The 19,262-nt window shown below is 43.1% G+C and overlaps 1 protein-coding gene across 8 annotated transcripts in view; it reads right to left on the bottom strand.

The window, feature by feature from the left end:
• Positions 1-19,262, bottom strand: part of PPP1R13B (protein phosphatase 1 regulatory subunit 13B) — a 159,181-nt gene that overhangs the window by 96,558 nt on the left and 43,361 nt on the right. For all 8 annotated transcript variants that reach the window (XM_075926477.1, XM_075926476.1, XM_075926475.1 and 5 more), the window contains exon 2: positions 16,265-16,412. In XM_075926477.1, the coding sequence (XP_075782592.1) occupies positions 16,265-16,412 (148 nt within the window). The remainder of the gene's footprint in view (positions 1-16,264; positions 16,413-19,262) is intronic.

The raw sequence follows: 19,262 nt of genomic DNA, 5'->3' as shown, positions 1-19,262 counted from the left end.
TTTAACAGTGACACTTACCAGTGTAAACAAACATCTACAATTATATCAGTATAAGTTGATAAGCTTTCCTATGTGGACCAGCCCTACTTTTTTTTGTTAATTTGTTTAATTTTTACTTCACAGCAAAGAAACTTTTCTTTAACTTTCAATGAAGAGAAGTAACTTCACTCTTCCATGAGGAATAGAGTCCCGCCATCCCCCACCCCTACTTCTTCAGCCTAGTACTCATACCACTCTCAAAAGTCATCTGGAATCTCATGCACTGACCAGGATATGATGGTCTAATAAGAACATTAGCCTGATAAAACAAGGTTTCAGGTTGTTTTCATTTTAAGTATTATGTCTGGACACTTTCTGGCAATAAAGAGAAAAAGGAAATCAAGGTAAATGTAATAAGTATTTTATCAAAATATTTTCAAAATCTGTCTTGTCTATGGTCTTCAAGAGTATGAATTTTTTCTAAACTCCCCTCTCCTTGAAAAGAGAAAATGAATTTCATTCTTAGATATTCATAGCAATAGAAATGTTATCCACTAAACATTTCTTAAATAATTTAACATATGTGGTATTTACCCATACCAATCTAAGATTAGTAAATCGAATGTGTGTGTTGATCTGAATTACTCAGTTTGGAGTGTTTTAAAATAAATTTAGGTTAGGTTAAATGTATATTAATGAGTTCTCTCCTACAGTATAATGATAACAGAATTATAACTTAAAATAGTTATAAACCTATCTGTGCCTTTATTATATATTAAAATTATAATATAGCTACAAATATGATATCGCCAAGATTGTTTATAAAAATGATATCTCTATTTATTAAATGTTAGGGCTAGTTAAAGAAACTGCAGGAGATTTCTGCTTTCTTTCACCAAAAGATAACAGATATCAAGAAGATAGCCCTCTTGGGCCATAAACCAATATTTATTACCCCTACATGTGTCTGATCTAGATAAAAGACACCTCCCCTTTGTATAAATACCAGTTTAGGACAAATGTAATCCTTCTCTCAAGAAGGGAAATCATCTAACATATTCAGAAAAGACCTAATTATGAAAAGGAAAGTGCGGTATATTATCAGAGCAACTATGTATCTGAAAATTGGATTTTCACACAAAGAAAGAAAAAAAAAACTTTAGTAATTCCACACAAACAATTCTCAAAATATCCTAGCTGGAATGAATTTTATTACTTTAGAAATATGTGCTTGTGTCCTTAAAAGACTATAAAAATGTGTAGTTAAGAAATAAACTGAAACATTTCCAAACACTGAAGAGTTCATTAATAAGTATTGGCATGGGTCCTCTGTACTTTATGAAAATCAGCTTATGAATATGCATAACTTGGATATTTTTAAAGTATGAGAAATGATGCATTTTGCTTTAAGTTACAATCTACTGCCCATTTTATAAAAAAGGGACAACCCAGGAACCTACAGACCAGTCAGTTTAACTTCTGTACGAGGAAAGATAATGGAGCAAATAATTAAGCAATCCATTTGCAAACATCTACAAGATAAAGGGATATGTAACAGTTTGCATGGATTGGTAAAGAACGAGTCCTGTCCAAGCAACTTGATAGCTTTCTTTGACAGGATAACAAGCCTTGTGGATAAGGGGAAAGCAATAGATGTGGCATACCTAGATTTTAGTAAAGCATTTCATACAGTCTTGCATGACCGTCTCATTATAAATTAGGGAAATACAATTTAGATGTCTAGTATCAGAGGGGTAGCCGTGTTAGTCTGAATCTGCAAAAGCGACGAGGAGTCCTGTGGCACCTTATAGACTAACTGAAGTGTAGGAGCATAAGCTTTCGTGGGCAAAGACCCACTTCGTCAGATGCATGTAGTGGAAATTTCCAGAGGCAGGAATAAATATGCAGGCCAGGATCAGGCTGGAGATGACCAGGTGGATCCAATCAAGGAGGATGAGGCCCACTTCTAGCAGCTGATCTGGAATTCACACCTCCAGATCAGCTGCTAGAAGTGGGCCTCATCCTCCTTGATTGGATCCACCTGGTCATCTCCAGCCTGATCCTGGCCTGCATATTTATTCCTGCCTCTGGAAATTTCCACTACATGCATCTGACGAAGTGGGTCTTTGCCCACGAAAGCTTATGCTCCTACACTTCAGTTAGTCTATAAGGTGCCACAGGACTCCTCGTCACAATTTAGATGGGGGTAGTATAAAAATGTGGGTACACAAGTGGTTGGATAACCATTGATAACTATTATCTGGGAATAATTAACAGCCACGTTAGAAGAACATAACAAATCGGGTTTGGCCGAGATCGATTTTGGCCAGAACCTGTCCCAATCTCTTTATCAATGATAGGATAACGAGCCTTGTGGATAAGGGAAAAGCGGTGGATGTCATATACCTAGACTCTAGTAAGCATTTGATACGGTCTTGCATGATATTCTTATTGATAAACTAGGCAAATATAACTTGGATAGGGCCACAATAAGGTGGGTGCATAATTGGCTGGATAACCGTAGTCAGAGAGTTGTTGTTAACGGTGCTAAATCCTGCTGGAAAGGGATAACAAGTGGAGTTCCGCAAGGGTCTGTTTTGGGACCCGTACTGTTCAATATCTTCATCAATGATGTAGATATTGGGATAGAGAGTACGCTTATTAAGTTTGCAGATGATACCAAACTGGGTGGGGTTGCAACTTCTTTGGAGGATAGAGACATAATTCAAAATGACCTTAGCAAGTTAGAGAAATGGTCAGAGGTAAACAGGATGAAGTTTAATAAAGAGAAATGCAAAGTGCTCCACTTAGGAAGGAACAATCAGTTCCATACATACAAGATGGGAAGCGACTGTCTAGGAAAGGAGCATGGCGGAAAGGGATCTAGGGGTCATAGTGGACCACAAGTTGAATGTGAGTCAACAGTGTGATGCTGTTGCAAAAAAAGCAAACATGATTCTAGGTTGTATCAACAGGTGGGTTGTAAGCAAAACTCGTCAAGTCATTCTGCCGCTCTACTCTGCATTAGTTAGGCCTCAGCTGGAGTACTGTGTCCAGTTCTGGGCGCCACATTTCAAGAAAGATGTGGAGAAATTGGAAAGGGTACAGAGAAGAGCGACAAGAATGATTAAAGGTTTAGAGAACATGACCTATGAAGCCAGGCTTCATGAACTGGGCTTGTTTAGTTTGGAAAAAAGAAGATTAAGGGGGGACATGATAGCGGTTTTCAAATATCTAAAAGGGTGTCACAAGGAGGAAGGAGAAAATTTGTTCCTCTTGGTTTCTGAGGACAGGACAAGGAGTAATGGGCTTAAAGTGCAGCAGGGGAGGTTTAGATTGGACATTAGGAAAAAATTCCTAACTGTCAGGGTGGTCAAATATTGGAATAAATTGCCAAGGGAGGTGGTGGAATCTCCCTCTCTGGAGATATTTAAGAACATGTTAGATAGACATCTGTCAGGGATGGTGTAGACGGAGCTTGGTCCTGCCTTGAGGGCGGGGGGCTGGACTCGATGACCTCTCGAGGTCCCTTCCAGTCCTATTATTCTATGATTCTATGATATACATAATTATGTAGAGAGTCTGTTTACAAAAAGTTTGCAGATGATAAGATGGGAGGGGTTGCAAGTGCTTTGGAGATTAGGATTATAACCTTCAGAATAACCTCGACAAACTGTAGAAATGATCTAAGGTAAACAGAATGAAGTTTAATAAGGACAAATGCAAAGTACTTCATTTAGGAAGGAACAATCAGGTTCACACATAAAAATGGGAAGCGACTGTTTAGGAAGGAGTACTGCAGAAAGGGATCTAGGTGTCAGAGTGGACCACAAGCAAAATGAGTCAAGTGTGACACTCTTGGGAATCCCCCCACCCCCCAACACATTTTTCTGGGTTGTATTAAAAGCAGCAATGTGGTACACAAGACTCAAATTCTTCCCTTCCACTCTGCACCGATTAAGCCTCAGCTGGAGTACTGTCTCCAGTTCTGGGCACCAAATTTTAGGAAAGATGGACAAATTGGAGAAGGTCATGAGAAGAGCCAAAAAAAAATTAAAACTTTAGGAAATATGACCTATGATGGAAGACTGGAAGAATTGGTTTTGTTTAGTCTGGAAAAGAGAAGACTGAAATGGAACATGACTGCAGATGTCAAGTGCCTAAAAGCTTGTTATAAAGAGAGATAAAAATTATTCTCCTTAACCTGAGTAGTAGTAATAGGCTTAACATTGCAGCCAGTGATGTTTAGATTGGCTATTAGAGAAAACTTCCTAACTGTCAGGGTGGTTAAGCACTGGAATAGATTGCCTAGAGAGGTTCTGGAATGTCTGTCATTGAAGGTTTTAAAGAGCTGGTTAGACAAAACATTTGTCATGATGGTCTAGATGATGTTTGGTCCTGTCATGAGTACAGAGTGTAGTAATAGGAGGGTCTGAAACATAAGCCAGGTATTGCAGGCCTGGTGTAAGACTTGAGACCTAGATAGCAATGGTCAAGACCCCTCAAAAGAACCGCATCTAAACTACTTTTTTGAAAGAACCTCTTTCAAAGAACTGTTTTTGTCTGACTGAGGGGGTACCGTCTCATTCCTGGCACTGAGTTACGGTCATTGTCATGGGCACAAATTCTTAGCTTACTTGTAGATATCTTATCTAGGGAAGCTATTACTGTGCTTTGTTTACAATAAATTGTGCCTTTCTGCTGAGGAAAGGAAACCAAGGAAAGGGAACCAAGGTTTTCTGGGCCAGCATGGAGCTATTAGAACAACTCTGGCCTTGTCCCATCTTATGTGTTGAGTATCGTGCAGAGAAGGAGAGGGAATGGGAGGGAAGGTGTAGAGGAGCCAACAGTTCCATTTTATGATGAGAGCATCTACGAGGGAGCCTTTGCTTATACCCATCCAAGAGGAACATAGGGGACATTTTTTGTTGGTGCTTGTTGCGAAAAGGTCTATCAAATGGCGACTCCAGTGTGCAAAGATCACACCTAATGTCTGCTGATCTATCTGTCAATCATAATGTTGAGGTAGCGATCTGCTTAATGCATTGGCTGTGGTATTAAATGCACCTGGTAGGTAACACGTGCTGAGAGTGATCGCATGGAAAGGCACCAATTACACAGGGTAACAGCATCTACAGAGGACATGGGAACAGACTCCTCCCTGTCTGTTTATATAAAACATGCTGGTGACATTATCGTATATATCTTGACGTGCTTGTGTGCTATTGCTGGAAGGAAGTGTTAGCAGGCTCATCTTATAGCTTTTAGTTCTAGTACATTTATGCGGAGAGCCCTTTCCTTCAGTGTCCAGAGGCTCTGTGTTAGCTTTCCTATGTGCGCCCCCCAGCTCGTGAGGGAGGTGTTTGTTGTGATGATGGTGGAGGGCTATGATGGCTGAAATGGAACCCCTGTACATAAGTTCTGTGTCCTTGTCCACCATAGTAGTGCATTTTTTACCGTGGGCAGGACAGAAAGACTTGGTATGATAGGGATGATAGTTCGGTCTGTAGACCATGCTGAGCCTATCCTGGAAGCACCTCATGAACAGACGTACATTGGGGACCACTGGGTTGCATGCTGCCATGTGGCCAAGCAACTGAAGACACTCGTATGTCGTTACCTGCCGCATCATGCATAGCTTTTGGGATCAGGGCCCTGATCTTCTCTAACCTTTCAGTGGGCAAGGAAACTATTGCAACTGTTGAGTTGCGCGCCCATAAACTGCACCAGTGTGAGTACTGACTTTGTTTAGTTTATCAGTAGGCCCAAAGATCAGAAGCAAGTCATGACCATATGAATGTCATGATAGGGACCGTGCCTCTTATCTGGACTTGATTAGGCAGTTGTCGAGATAATGAGTTATTTTTTCTTTCCTTAGGTAGGCAGTGACTACTGCAAGCATTTTGGAGAAGACCCTCAGGGCCACGGAGAGTCCAAATGGTAGGGCAATATGCTGATAGTGGCACATACCTCGGACAAAGCGGAGAAAGTGCCTATGAGTGGGGTTAATGTTCACATGAAAATAGGAGTCCTGTAAGTCAAGAGACAAAAACCAGTCACCAAGCTCCAGAGCAGGAATGATGGTTTTTGGTGTTACCATCTTGAACTTTTGACTTTTTACAAATTTGTTAAGGGCTCTAAGGTCTAAAATGGGGAACCTTCCATCATTCTTCTTTTGAATGAGAAAGAGTTAAAACCCACTCCCCTCATATCCTGTGGGACTGGTTCTATAGTGCCCATTCTAAGAAGACTGTCAACTTCACATTATAGGATATCGTCTTTAGAGTGATCCCTGAAGAGTGATGGGGTAGGTGGGTGAGAAGGGGGAATTACAGCACCCATTTGGCAGATGTTGTGGTCTGCCATGCTATGTAAAAAAGAGCAGAAGACTCTGGTTGAACGGTTTCAGAAGTTCGCAGTTCTGGAGCAGGTGAAGTTGCTTTCAGTCCCTCAACCGAGGCCTCAAAATTTGTTTGTTTTGCTGAAGCAGCTGGTTTGCAGCACTAGTGTGATTACATCTGTGCTGCTGTCTGCCCTGACACCATTGCTGCTAAAGCTAGTGGTCCTGTCTCTGCTGATGGTACATGTACGAGGGATACCTGGTATCTAAATTGTCGCCTTTTATTTGCATGTGAACCCCCAGGGAATGTAGGATGGCTTGAGTCCTGCATGGAATGGAGGACCTCACTGATCTTTGTTGAAAAGAGCTTCTTGCCCTCGAAGGGAAGGTCCTCCACTGTAGACTATTTCCCTCAGGAAAGCTGAGGAGTTAAACCAGGAGGCCTGCCTCATAACAACCACTGTGGCTGTAAATATAGCGGCAATGTCAGCAGCATCAGGAGCAGGTTGTAAGGCTGTGAATGAAATTGTGTGTCCTTCGGAGAGCAAGGCTTTAAATATTGTTTCTTTGCCTCTGGTATATCATTAATAAAAGTATAGTTCAAATAGTTGTTGAAACCATATTTGCCAAGCAATGCGGCATAGTTAGCAACTCTAAACTGAAGTGTGGAACACATATACGCCTCTCTCCCAAAGAGGTCTAGTCGCTTACTATTCTTGTCAGCTGGGGTGGATTGTGGCTAGTGTTGTTTATTCCTCAACTACTAGAGAATTAGGCAGAGGATGAGTAAACAGAAACACGGATCTCTTAGGGGGAACAAATATTTTCTATCAGCCCGTTTGCAGATAGGCAGTATAAATGCGAGGGTCTGCCAGATCGTTTTTGCAGGGTCCACAGGGAGCATGATCTTTGGTGGTAGGAGTGGCCTGTAGGATGTTGGTAAGCTTGTGTTGGGTCTCAGACTTCCTCCACGGGAACGCTGATATCCGCTGCCATCCTTTTGAAGATGTCTTGAAAGAATGTGAAGTCATCACCACCATCGGAGGTGGCAGTATTACTGCTTAATCTGGCAAAGAGGATGAATTGGTTCAGGAGATGCATCTGGTCCTGATTCATGGTTTTGCTGATCTTGTGCATTCTCCTGCATCCTTTTAGGAAATGGAAACTAGGGTGGTGGGGAAGGCACAGGCTGTTTGTCCATCTTTTTAGTAGGTTTCCTTTTGTATGCATATGCTCATGGGCTCCAATACTGCCACTGTGAACCATATGGCCAGGGCAGTGGCATCTAGGGACGCTCCCAGTGAGTGCATAAAAGTAGGATGTGAGGATGGTACCGAAACCTCTATGCCAGGCGAGAGTTGGGGTGAGAAAGAACTCCTCTGTGTCATCTTCAGTGCTAGATAATAGCGTAGAAGAGACATGTCGTGGCGCTGCTATGGCTGGTGATGGATCGGTGCTGAGAAATGGAGAGTTGGAAGTGGAAGAAACAGCGAAGTTCTTATGATGAAGGTACCTTGGTGCTGGTGTGGACAGTGCCGTTAGTGACAGTACCAAAGGCAGCACCAATGTTTTCTTCAAATCCGTCAGTACCACTAACTGTCGCGGTGTGGTTATGGTTGTGGCGCCAGCAGCTGACAGTACAGGAGTCCAGTGCCAAGGTTGTGGTGCCAAGAGATGTATTCTCGGTGCTGCTGATTCAGTCTTTTATTTGTCTGGTGCCCTAATGGGAGCTGAGCTTCTTGTAGCAGGCACATTAAGGCCTGTAGCTTCAGTGTAGGGATTCTGTGCACTGTGTTTCACGGTACCACACTGGGTGACACAGATACCTGGTGCATCATACTTGCTGAGGTGCACATGGCCTCAACTGTCAATGCCAACTTCTCAATAATCAGCTGCTTAGGCGACTGCAATTTATGAGGTAAAGAGGCGGCATGCTTCTTTGGGGATTTTTTCCCCTCTTTATCAGATTTCTGTTTTTCAGGCCGTTGGGTGCTTGGGTCAGAGGCAGAGCGCTACACCCTTTCAAGCATTAGCATTTTAAGGCAGAGTTCTCTATCCCTGCACGTATGTGCCTTAAGCTTGGCACAGCAGTGACAGTTCTGCTGCACACAGCTCTCTTCTAGACATTTGATGCACTTGGAGTGTCCATCAGAGATGGGCATCAGGTCATTACATGCAGACCAACACTTAAATCTTGGTGATCCAGGCATTTTAGTCCAATAAGGGTAAAAATCAGAACGAGGAAAGAAACAACTTGAATAGTTTTTTGTTTTAATAGAGGACACACTTGGATAAGTAACGAGGTAAAGAACAAGGAGAATGTAGATAAGTAGTTCGTTTTCACCCAGAGAACAATGCTGAGCAAAGAGCACTGCTGAGTCCTGTCTTAAGCTGGGAATGTTAAAAAGGAACTAAGGGTGGCTGCATGTGTGCAGCTACACCACACAGCACTCGGACGCCCTGCTGCTGCGCATGCAAGGTCCCCCTAAGTACTGCTTTGAAGATTCCGGTTGTGACGGACCCACGAGGGTCCACACTGCTGAGGCGGAGGCCCCGCCATCCCTGCGGCAGGGAAGGCGAGCCGGCGCCGCAGCTGGCCAGGGCAGCCCCGGCCTACAGCACAGTGGGACCAGGGCCAAGCGGAGAAGCGGTGCAGTCCCGCCACCCAGGAGGCGGGGCCAAGTCACGCCAGCACTCTCCAGAGGAACGTTAGGAGAGCGCACGGGACGGCAAGCAAAGAGAGGCTCAGGGGGCAGGGCTTCTGATGCTCCACCTGACGTCCCGGAACGGGACGATGCAGAAAGGGTGGGACACCATCGCTCGGCATCCACCCCCGGGCCAGAGGCGAGGGGGGCGCGCACAGAGGAGGTGGCCCCGTCCTGGTCGAAAGAGGGAGGACCTGCCCCTGTGCTGATGGAAACAGAGCGGGACCAGTGGCCCACCGGACTGCTCAGAAGGACTGGAAGCGGACCAAGCAGGGGTAAGGCCCCTCGACAGTTCCCCGGGCCAGACCACCCAGGGGGGGATAGGAAACAGCCCGGGGCAGCGTGCCTCTGGCACCCATGGATGAACGAGTTTTGAGATTGCCCCCGTCCGTTGTGCAAGGGGAACACTGCCCCTGCACTTAGGGCCCCGGGCTGGGACCTGGTGGAAAGGGCGGGCCCAGGTCCCCCTTCCCCTACCTGCCCCTATCTCTAGGGCTCACAGCCGTGCTAGGAGGCCAGAAACCCAACTCAGCTGCGACATACTTTTTCCAGACCCCACCCAGGGTATGGGCTAAACTTCAGGGCGGTGGACACTACTCAACCCTTTCACAGGGAAACTCAGGTTTGCTGAACCCCCCTCCCGATCTGGGAAAGGGCGATCGCACCCAAGGACCTGTCCCACAGGGCAGAGGAACTAAGAATCAGACCCAAGTCCGGCAGTGGGTCCACCAAACCCCCCCCTTCCGGGCAGGAGGGGGTGGTCGCACCCTTAATACCCGTCACACTGGTACGCAGTGCTGAGATGCACCAACACCTGCTATGGAGCACCTCTCGAAGAAGAAACTACGGTTACCTCCAGTTCTAGAAATGCGTGTGCATGTGTTATTCTCACATGTGAAGTTTGAATCTGTTTATAAATCTAAATGTGCTAATGAGAACCATTAGTGACACTCCAGAAACAATGGCTTGGTATTCAAATCAGTACCTGTAAATAGTCTTATTTTTCCTATAAGCCTGGATTGTGGTTTGTTCTGCCAGGACACCTGGGGAGGCCACCTGATGCTGGAACCCTATCTCAATACATGGAAGATGAAAGACTTTGAATTGGGAAGATTTGTCTCAGGCTGGGAAAGGAATCTAGCCTCTGTATTGACAGCTGAGATATCACTTACAACTCAGTCAGGGTAAGAGACTGCTTAATTCAAATCATGCTTAGTCTGGAGAATTTCGATAGAAAGTTTGTTTGTTAAGTAATCAACTTTGATCTCTATGCCTACTACTACTAATCACTTGAAAAAAAAAATCTTTCTGTACCTTATAGATCTTTTTTATATTTTGCTTAAAAACAGTGTGTCTTGGTTGAAATGCTTGGGGAATCTCAGCACAAATTACCAAGACTGGGGCACGTATACCCTGCAAATGTTCTATAAGAGGCATGTTTGAGAAATGCTGCTGAAGCTGCCATTGCCTGAGTACAGTGTGCTCTAACTCGTTGTGGGGGTATACTTGTTGTAGATTGTATAGCACATTTGGATGAAAGATGATAGCTATTTAGAGATTCATTGTGAAGAAACAGCTGAGCCCTTGAAGCATTCAGCTGTAAAAACAAACAGTCTGGTCGAGTTGCAGAATGGTCTAATTCTGTCCAGGTATAACAGCCATCACTCATCTTATATCCAATGTGTGAAGTGAGGCTTCTAAGAATGGGGGCGAGGAAGGAAGAGATTTATAGGTTCATAGAAGTGGAAATTAGAAGGGACTTTAGGAAGGAACTTGGGGTGAGATTGTAATGTGATTTGTCTGTCAAGAAGATAGCGTAAGAGGGATCAGCCATAGCGTTGTGATCATGACATCTGCAATACGTATCTGGTCACCAGAAAAGCAACCTTCATGAATATATAGAGAAGATAAGAGATAGACAAGGGATCGGGGGAGGGGGGGGAAGACGAGAGAGGAGAGACACTAATGAGGCTTTTGAGAACATGGTTCAAGACCCATGACAGTATGGGTTGTACCCCAGAGTATACATTGCGAATTTCAGGAAGCACTTAGTGATGGGGTAGGTCAAGACTGAACCTATCCAGAAGGTTGTGAAAGACTGCAGTGTTGACAGGTGAACGCTTAATGAGATGAGGGCTAGGCCAGATTCTTTCAGGTCTAGTATATATACTCGAAAATCTTCAGTAGAGGGACCTGGGTAAATTGTAACTGTTGCTGTTGACACTAGACTTGAAATAAACTCCACTTATTTAGATCTGTAACATGTTGAGGGACAATGGCTGTTTGGTAAGCTGTGTTTCACTGTCAGAGCAGGTGTGCTCCCCATATTGAAGCTATGGAGCAGCCAAGCCTTGAGTCATAGGACCTGAAGATTTGGATGTAACGAGTGTCCCTGATGCAGGGAGATGAGGTTCAGAATCATTAGTAGCACCTGGGGTTCCTGCTGCCACTGAAGCGATGTCATGGACTGAGCTGGTAGGGACGGACTCATGTTGAGGGAGGAGTATACTGCTGCCTGTAGGCTGCCCGTGGGTTCCATAGTTGCCACTGTGGTAGACAAGTGGTGGTGGGTAAAGCCATGGTTGTGGATGTGCCTAGTGAGTCACCTTAAGCTTTGCAATCTCCTCAGCAAGGCCTTGCATATGTTGGAGAAGAATTCTGGGAAGAAAATCTGTTCTCTTGTGTTGTGTCTAACTCGCTGTGAGGGGACGAAGGCATAGGCAATAGAGCGTGAAGGTCAGAGAGGTACCAAGGAGTGGAGACTGTGATACTAATTAAACGTAAATGTCAGGGGTGCTGAGGAATTGCAGTTCCACTATTTTCTGTGGAGTGGTCTGTTTCTGCACTGTTTTGTCAGTGGTAAACAGTGCCAGGTGGGCTGTGTCTACACTGGCATGAATTTCCGGAACTGCTTAAAACGGAATACTATTCCGTTTTCAGTTTTTCCGGAAAAGGAGCGTCTACATTGGCAGGCTGCTTTTCTGGAAAAGCCCTTTTTCTGGAAAAGCGTCTGTGGCCAATGTAGACACGCTTTTCCGGAAAAGAGCCCCGATTGCCATTTTCGCGATCGGGGCTTTTTTCCGGAAAAGACTAGTGGGCTGTCTACACTGGCCCTTTTCCGGAACAGTGTTCCGGAATAAGGACTTATGCCCAAGCGGGAGCAGAATAGTTTTTCCGGAATAGTGGCTCATTTTGTACAGTAGAGCATTGTTGCTTTTCCAGAAATTCAAGGGCCAATGTAGACAGCTCGCAGCTTATTCCGGAAAAGCGGCTGATTATCCAGAATAAGTGGCCCAGTGTAGACACAACCGTGGTGTTTTGTCTGCAGTGCTAGAGCGTGCATGGATGCTGCACTATGCACCGATGCAGCAGTATTCACCGACACTGGGAGATGTGGCCATTTGGTCTTCAGTGCCATATGTTGTGGAAACAGTTTTACATTTCAGCTCCAATTTGGCTCATTTTGTTGGTTCCGATATTGGCTCAGTGTTCAGTACCTCAGAAGAGCTAGTCTTGGAAGAGCTCTGCACCACCAGCTTAGAAGAAAGTAGTCCAAGTGCAGAGGTGGGAGTCTGGATGATTGGGAAAGCAGCTCCCCAGTGACCTCTCTATCCCTGGCTGACGAGTGATGGGGGCAGGAAATGGCAGGGAGAAGTGCAGAGCCAAGGGAGAGGGGTGGGTGTGACCTAGACCCAACCACTCCATGCAGTGTAAGTGTGCTCTTAGCCTATTTCCAGCCCAGCCAGGGCTAGCAGCTGAGCTCAGTACAAGTAAGAATCACTACCCAGAGTGAGAAGGAGGGGGACTTAGCCGAAGGGGGAGGGGGAGGTCTACATAAGGGGGCTTGAGATACCTGGATGTTAGCCCCAACGCTCCAGTGATTTGCCTCTCTGTGTACCTGAAACAATGCATCCATGTTGCCGGGGAGCAGTACATGGAATACAATATCAAAGCATAAAACAACTCACAAGCATTCTGGTTCATTAAATCCACGAGTAAGCCAGACACATTCCAGCTATGTATATGTTAGTGTCAAGCTGAGACATGTGGACCTTGGCATGAGCTGGTGCCTGGGTTTGCTAGCATCACAAATGAGAGCAAACAGTTTGCTTTGAGACATCATTCAGGTTTTATTAATCTCTTTTATAGGAGTTTCATATTGTATTCACAGCTTCAGAGTCTCACCCCAACTGTCCAGCACAGTGAAAGTGTCATGAACTACAACCATGACATTATAGTGTATACTGGTTAGTTATTACAGAAAGTGTGGGCCTTCATACCGTTTTGACCAAAACACCATGAACTAAAGCTCCAATGGTGCCTAAATAAAATCACTTGCCAGGCCATAGTTTGTAGCTAGCGGATACTATACTTTCCAGGAAACTTATCCTCAAGACTGATACTTTGAAGGTAGAGACAAGATCAAAGAGTGGAGGGCTAAGAAGATTCTATATTCTCCTTTAGCTGATCAAATTGTTCAGGATATTAGACCTACAAGTGGCATTAAACTTCTTACTTGCAGGTCCACTTCATGTATTTATGCAGTCCACATGACATTCAGATTCTTAGGAAGATAGTATCAGTTACACTTGGTTCACATTTTAGAAAGTTTCCTGGGCATCCATGTGGGTTAGAAGCTTACTCTTTAATGAAAATGTTAAAGCTGCAGACACTATGAAACAATGATTGAAGTGTAAACTCCCCCATCTTTCATTAAGATAAACAGAAAAATTAAGTGACACTTACAATATCAGCATTAACTAATTTTAAAAAGGAAGGAAAGAAATAGGATGCACAAAGGAGAAAATAAAAGTAGGGATGGACATAAATGCAAACCTCTTCGCAATGCATGATGATGAATTTGACTATAAGTGTATTATTTTAAGTCAAGTTAAAGAAAGGCCATATTCTGCCTCCAATCCTTGGGGAACCTACCACTGACATCACTGGGAGTTCTGCTGAGGCTTGAGGTTAGCATGATTGAGACTAACTGAATTCAAAATGGAATGTAGCCTCTCCACAGAGCCATGAGGTAAGTAAGGCAAATTATCACATTCATGTGTCTCCCATTCCCCTGCCTCACCCTGCATTAGAAATTCAGGTGACTGGCATGGAGAGATCTAAAGAATTAGATACTTCAGTTTTGCATTTTTTGCTCCCCCTCACTGGAGAAATACTTCACTTTACATCTATACTTAAACTTAGAGCTGGATTTCTAAAAGCACAGTATTATGCACACTCAACCTGTGAGCCTAACTCAGCATGGGAGCTATGCCCATGAAAGTAAGGTGCACCCACAAATGCTTCCATTAAGTCAAAAATGTTAGATGTAGGTTCTCATCTGGTAAGAAAGGACACACTGACATACATCTTGAAATTAATTAAAAGAGAATAGAACAGGACTTCAGTATTAGCTGAATAGTTTACTTCCAGAAGGGATCTATACAGATGTCTAAGATTAGGGATGATTAGGCAGCATTCTTAAAAGCAAGGCTAGGGAAGTTAGGAAGGGATATTTCATGTCTTAGATTAGGGATATGAAGGACTAGTCAACTAGCCGATAAGCAAATGCTTACTGGATAGTCAACCAGTCGCTACCCCACTCCTGGCTCGCTGCCTCTATCAGAAAGAGGTAGAAAGAGTGGGGCGGAGGGAGAAGGGGGTACGTCAAAGCAGCAGCATCGCTTGAAGCCTGGGGCCAGACCCAGGGCTCCACGCAGCGCTGCCACTTTGAAACGCTGCATTCAGCCCAGGGACAACTGGGGTATCCCCAGGCTGCACATGATGTTTCAAAGTGGCAGTGCTGTGTTGAGCCTGGGATCAGCTGGGGATGCCCCCACTAACCCCAGGCTTTGTGCAGTGCTGCCGCTTTGAAATGCCACAGAGAGCCTTTGAAATGCTGCAGGGAGTCCCCAGCTGATCCTGGGCTCCACGCGGCACTTTTGCCTTTGAAGTGTAGAAACAGCCCTAGAACTGTTTCTTCACTTCAAAGACAGAGGTGCACTATCGACTAATCAAATAGTTGATGCAAAAATGCACAATGCATCGACTATTCGATTAGTCAATTAGTTGATATTTAACATCCTTAGTTTAGGTCAAGCAAGGAGACTGGGATACATGGAAAAGCACTACTTTATGGAAAATTAGATACAAGACATCACAACTCAGAGGCGGAAGCATTGACTAACCAGAAGTTAAGGAGGGAGATAGCCTAGGGATGCAAGTGATTAGTTGACTCTTAAATTAGCAAAAGCTTATTAGATAGTCGACTAGTCCCTCAACTAGTTGCTCCCTGCCCCTGCAGTCTCTATCAGAGGCAGCAAGGGGAGAGAGGGGCAGAGAGCAAGAGCCAGTGCTGGGGGGAGCCGGCTAAAGCCAGTTCCCCCAGCACTGTTTCCACAAGGCACAGGGGCGGCAGGGACCAGCCGCGTGCCAGGAATCAGCTGATCCCCAGCTCATGCCTAGTCCCAGATGTGCCTCTGCTTTTTAACTGTATTGAAGAGCCAACAGACTGATAGACTCTTAATACATTTAAAAGGCAGAGCCGCAGTTCCCTCTGCAGTTCCTCGCTTATTGACTATGGATTTTCCATCGACTAGTCAATTAGTTAATTAAACTAAACTTAAAATCTCTAAGATAGCCAGGAGAGGCTTAGCTGAGTTGGTGCTGAATATAAATCCACTGGTCTCAAGTAAGTTTATACTCCGCATGCCTCAGCCCATGCTACTGTGCCTACACTGCTATTTGTACATTGGCTAGCTCAATAAGAGCTAGCATGAATAGATGTACACGAGAAAGGTAATCACACCTCTTGCTAACAGAGCAGCTTTAGCCCTAGATTCCAGCTAGGTTTGCAGGTATGATGGTTGGGGTGGGGAAGAAGAGAACTGTTAGCTTGTAAAACCAAGCACAACAGGACTAAACTAAATTTTTGGTTTAGTAAGATGTTCAGTATAACTATGTAACCTAAAAATCAGAGATATTGGACTTAACTTTAGACATTTATTTGTCTTCAGCATTCCGCGTACATTCTGTAAAAACATTCCATGCTGGGAAAGGATGAGGAGAATAAAAAAAAAAGTCAGCAAGACTTGTATTTATCCTTAAAACTTCACATTCCACACAAATTCTCTACCAAAAGCAGAGTATAACTTAAAAAAAAGTCCAACACACACAAAACCTATATTTGTATCTTAATACGATGAAATGTTCTCTATTAACAATGAACACTTGGACTTACCATTTCCACGCCACACTTCAGCCAGATGACAACTTCCTTCACCAGGTTCTTTACAGAACTCCACAACATCTCGACAGGTTGTTTCCGGTGTAATTGGAACTTCTGTCAAAATTTGCTCATTGTTGCTCAAAAACACAGTTAATATCATCTGAAAGAGAACATAGATGTAATAATAATTTGTAAATGTCAAACAGGAATAGAGCCTAGTTATATACAGTCTTCCTTTAAATTTATATCTATTAAGGTTGATAACACTTTCCATTTAACAGTAATAGAGGTAGCCATGTTAGTCTGATCTTGCTAAAACAAAAGGAAAAACTATGTAGCACTGTAAAGACTAACAAGATGGTTTAAGAGGCGATGAGCTTTCGTAGGCCAGACCCATGTCCTCAGATCATATTCTGAAAGAGAATTGGCATGACCATATATACCAAAGGAATACAATAAAAAAGTGAACACATTATTAAACTGACAAATCAGGTTTAGAACAGAAGTTGGGGCAAGGGAGAGGGAGGGAGGGAATAGCTGTTTATAAGTCAATAAATGGCTAATCAAGGGTGATAAGTGGGGAAGCTGTCTTTATAATGTGTAAGGTAATTAGCATCTTTGTTAAGGCCCATTCGTAAAGTGTCAAATTTAAGCACACATGAAAGTTCTGAAGTTTCTCTCTGTAATCTGGTGTTAAAGTCTCTTTGAAGTAAGATGCATGTAGTAAGGTCATTAAGACTATGTCCAGGTGGGTTGAAATTCAATTAGTTATATAGCAGACAAACAATTGGTTTATATCTAGCAAAATTAAGGCAGTGGGATACAAAGGGTTACATCACCATGTTATTATTGATTAATTAATTTTCAGTAAAGTGATTTGTTAAGTTATAGTTGAGAATATATCATTACATACATTGGGGTGAACAGAAAGTAAGTTGTGAACAAGGAAAAGAAAAAACTGATTCATGCTTTCTGTAAGTCAACCCCAATAAACAATTCTCATCTCCAGACTTCCGGTATTGCTGCTCTCTGTTCACATGAGAAGGACTAAGGAAATGGGAGGGTAAAAGGATAGCTGCTGGAAAATTGTTAGACTTGACATACATAATGTAGCATCTATACTTATGCTGCATTAACCATAGTGCAATGCTGTTGAGGGAGGTGGTATTACTGCATTGATATAAAATGGGAAACTTACATCAATAAAAAGTGTAGAAACATGCATTGACCTAGTTGTGTGAGGCAGCTTAGCTAACGCTGTAGAATAGAACAGGTCTGTGATTGAGAAAGAATGAGGAAGATATTAGTTCAAATTCAACATGGTGAGAAGAGCTCCTAATGGCTAGCCATCCAAAAGATGTAATCAGAAAGACAGTCTATTTAGTTTGAACAGAAGGAGACTACTCTTGAAAAGGGTGATAGACCAGTGTATTATCCACATAAAGATGGTAACAATTTGTACTTATGGACAAGATTTTCCCTTTGCACCCTATATTTGGGTAAAGGAGACAAACAGAATTATCCACAGGTGGCTGGTGGGAAGGAAGGATGCTTAAATATTTAGAGAGCCAAAAGAACAAGGACAGTCACAAAAGTCAAGGGAGGGCAAGATTTCAAGAAGGATATGGTTGACACTATTGAAGAAAGCTGAAGGTTCAAGAAAGATGAGGATAGATCACTGGTTTACAAGCTACAACAGGGCTATTCAACTTTGGATGCCTGGGAGCCACAATGATACTCACAGCACATGCTGAGGGCCACAACTTAAGTGTGTTAAATGTGGTTGCATATACATGCAAATATATATGCAAATAGCTTCCTTCACACTGATGGGCATGAACACAAAGATTAAGGCAAGACTACACAACACACAGGCCCCATTTAAGTCAGTTCGGGTAAATATTACATTTTATTAAAATCAACAGATTTCCACCTATATGACAGCACTTTTAATGAGCAAGGCAATCCAGGAATTTAACTACTAAAATGCATAACAGAAGACTATTATATTGACTACTTTTTTGTTTTGGTTCCTACCTGCAGGCCATGTGTTGAGCCCCGCATAAACCCAAACCCAAACATGAAATCATGGAACAGATTTCTTAACCTTCTGTATTTTGAGGTATTTTAGCCAATGTTTGGGAAAACGAAGGATGTGCTGTTTGCTGCAGTTTCATGTTTGACCTTGTGAATAATTACTGCAAGTTCATATAACACCCACTAATTTCCAGAAGTGACTGACCATGTACTGTGACTAGGAAATTAAATTACATAGACTTTGTCCTACAGCTGTCTGACAAGATATGCAAGGCTATTAGCCCATGTAAATGTCTTTCCTCATTTATAAAGGCACTCTGACCCACAAAAAGTTAGTATACAAAGTAATATTTTTTTACTCAAAGGCAACATACCTCTGATTCTACCATAAAATAAGGCAGTCCTAAAAATATTTGAACACTTACATATTATTACAAGCACTGAGCAGCAACTTCTATAAAATATATCATTACAGACCCTGCTGCAAGCAGACACAAGCATTCTAGACTACGTTTTGTTTTCAAACATGAATATAAAAATAATTGACAACTTCCTTTATGAAGAAAGACATGTAGCTTAGAATCTTTTACAGAGTTTAAGTGATTTGTTTGGTGGGCTGTTTTAAGACTGTAGCAAGCCCTTGATCTGTTATTTACTCGCTTGAGAAGCACTTAAAAGGTGAACAGAAAAATCCCTTAGGAGACAAGAAGCTATGAAGACAAGCCTATTCCTTATATTCCTGGGATGAGAGTTCTAAGTCACTGGATAACTCCTCTAACAAATTACAAAAATTCGCTTTAGCTAAGTTTTAGTTGAAAGCAGAATAAACATGTTTTGTTCTGAATACTTAAGCCTATTCTGTATTTAATTCAAAGTGAGCTCAGAACTGTTATTTCTAGACATTTCACATATGAAAGATGTGCTACCAGTCAACAAACATCAGCTCCTAAATATCAAGGAAAAATTCCACAAA

This window comes from Pelodiscus sinensis, chromosome 4 (assembly GCF_049634645.1).
Source record: "Pelodiscus sinensis isolate JC-2024 chromosome 4, ASM4963464v1, whole genome shotgun sequence".
Lineage (NCBI taxonomy): Eukaryota > Metazoa > Chordata > Testudines > Trionychidae > Pelodiscus > Pelodiscus sinensis.
This window is presented reverse-complemented; position numbering and strand designations above follow the sequence as displayed.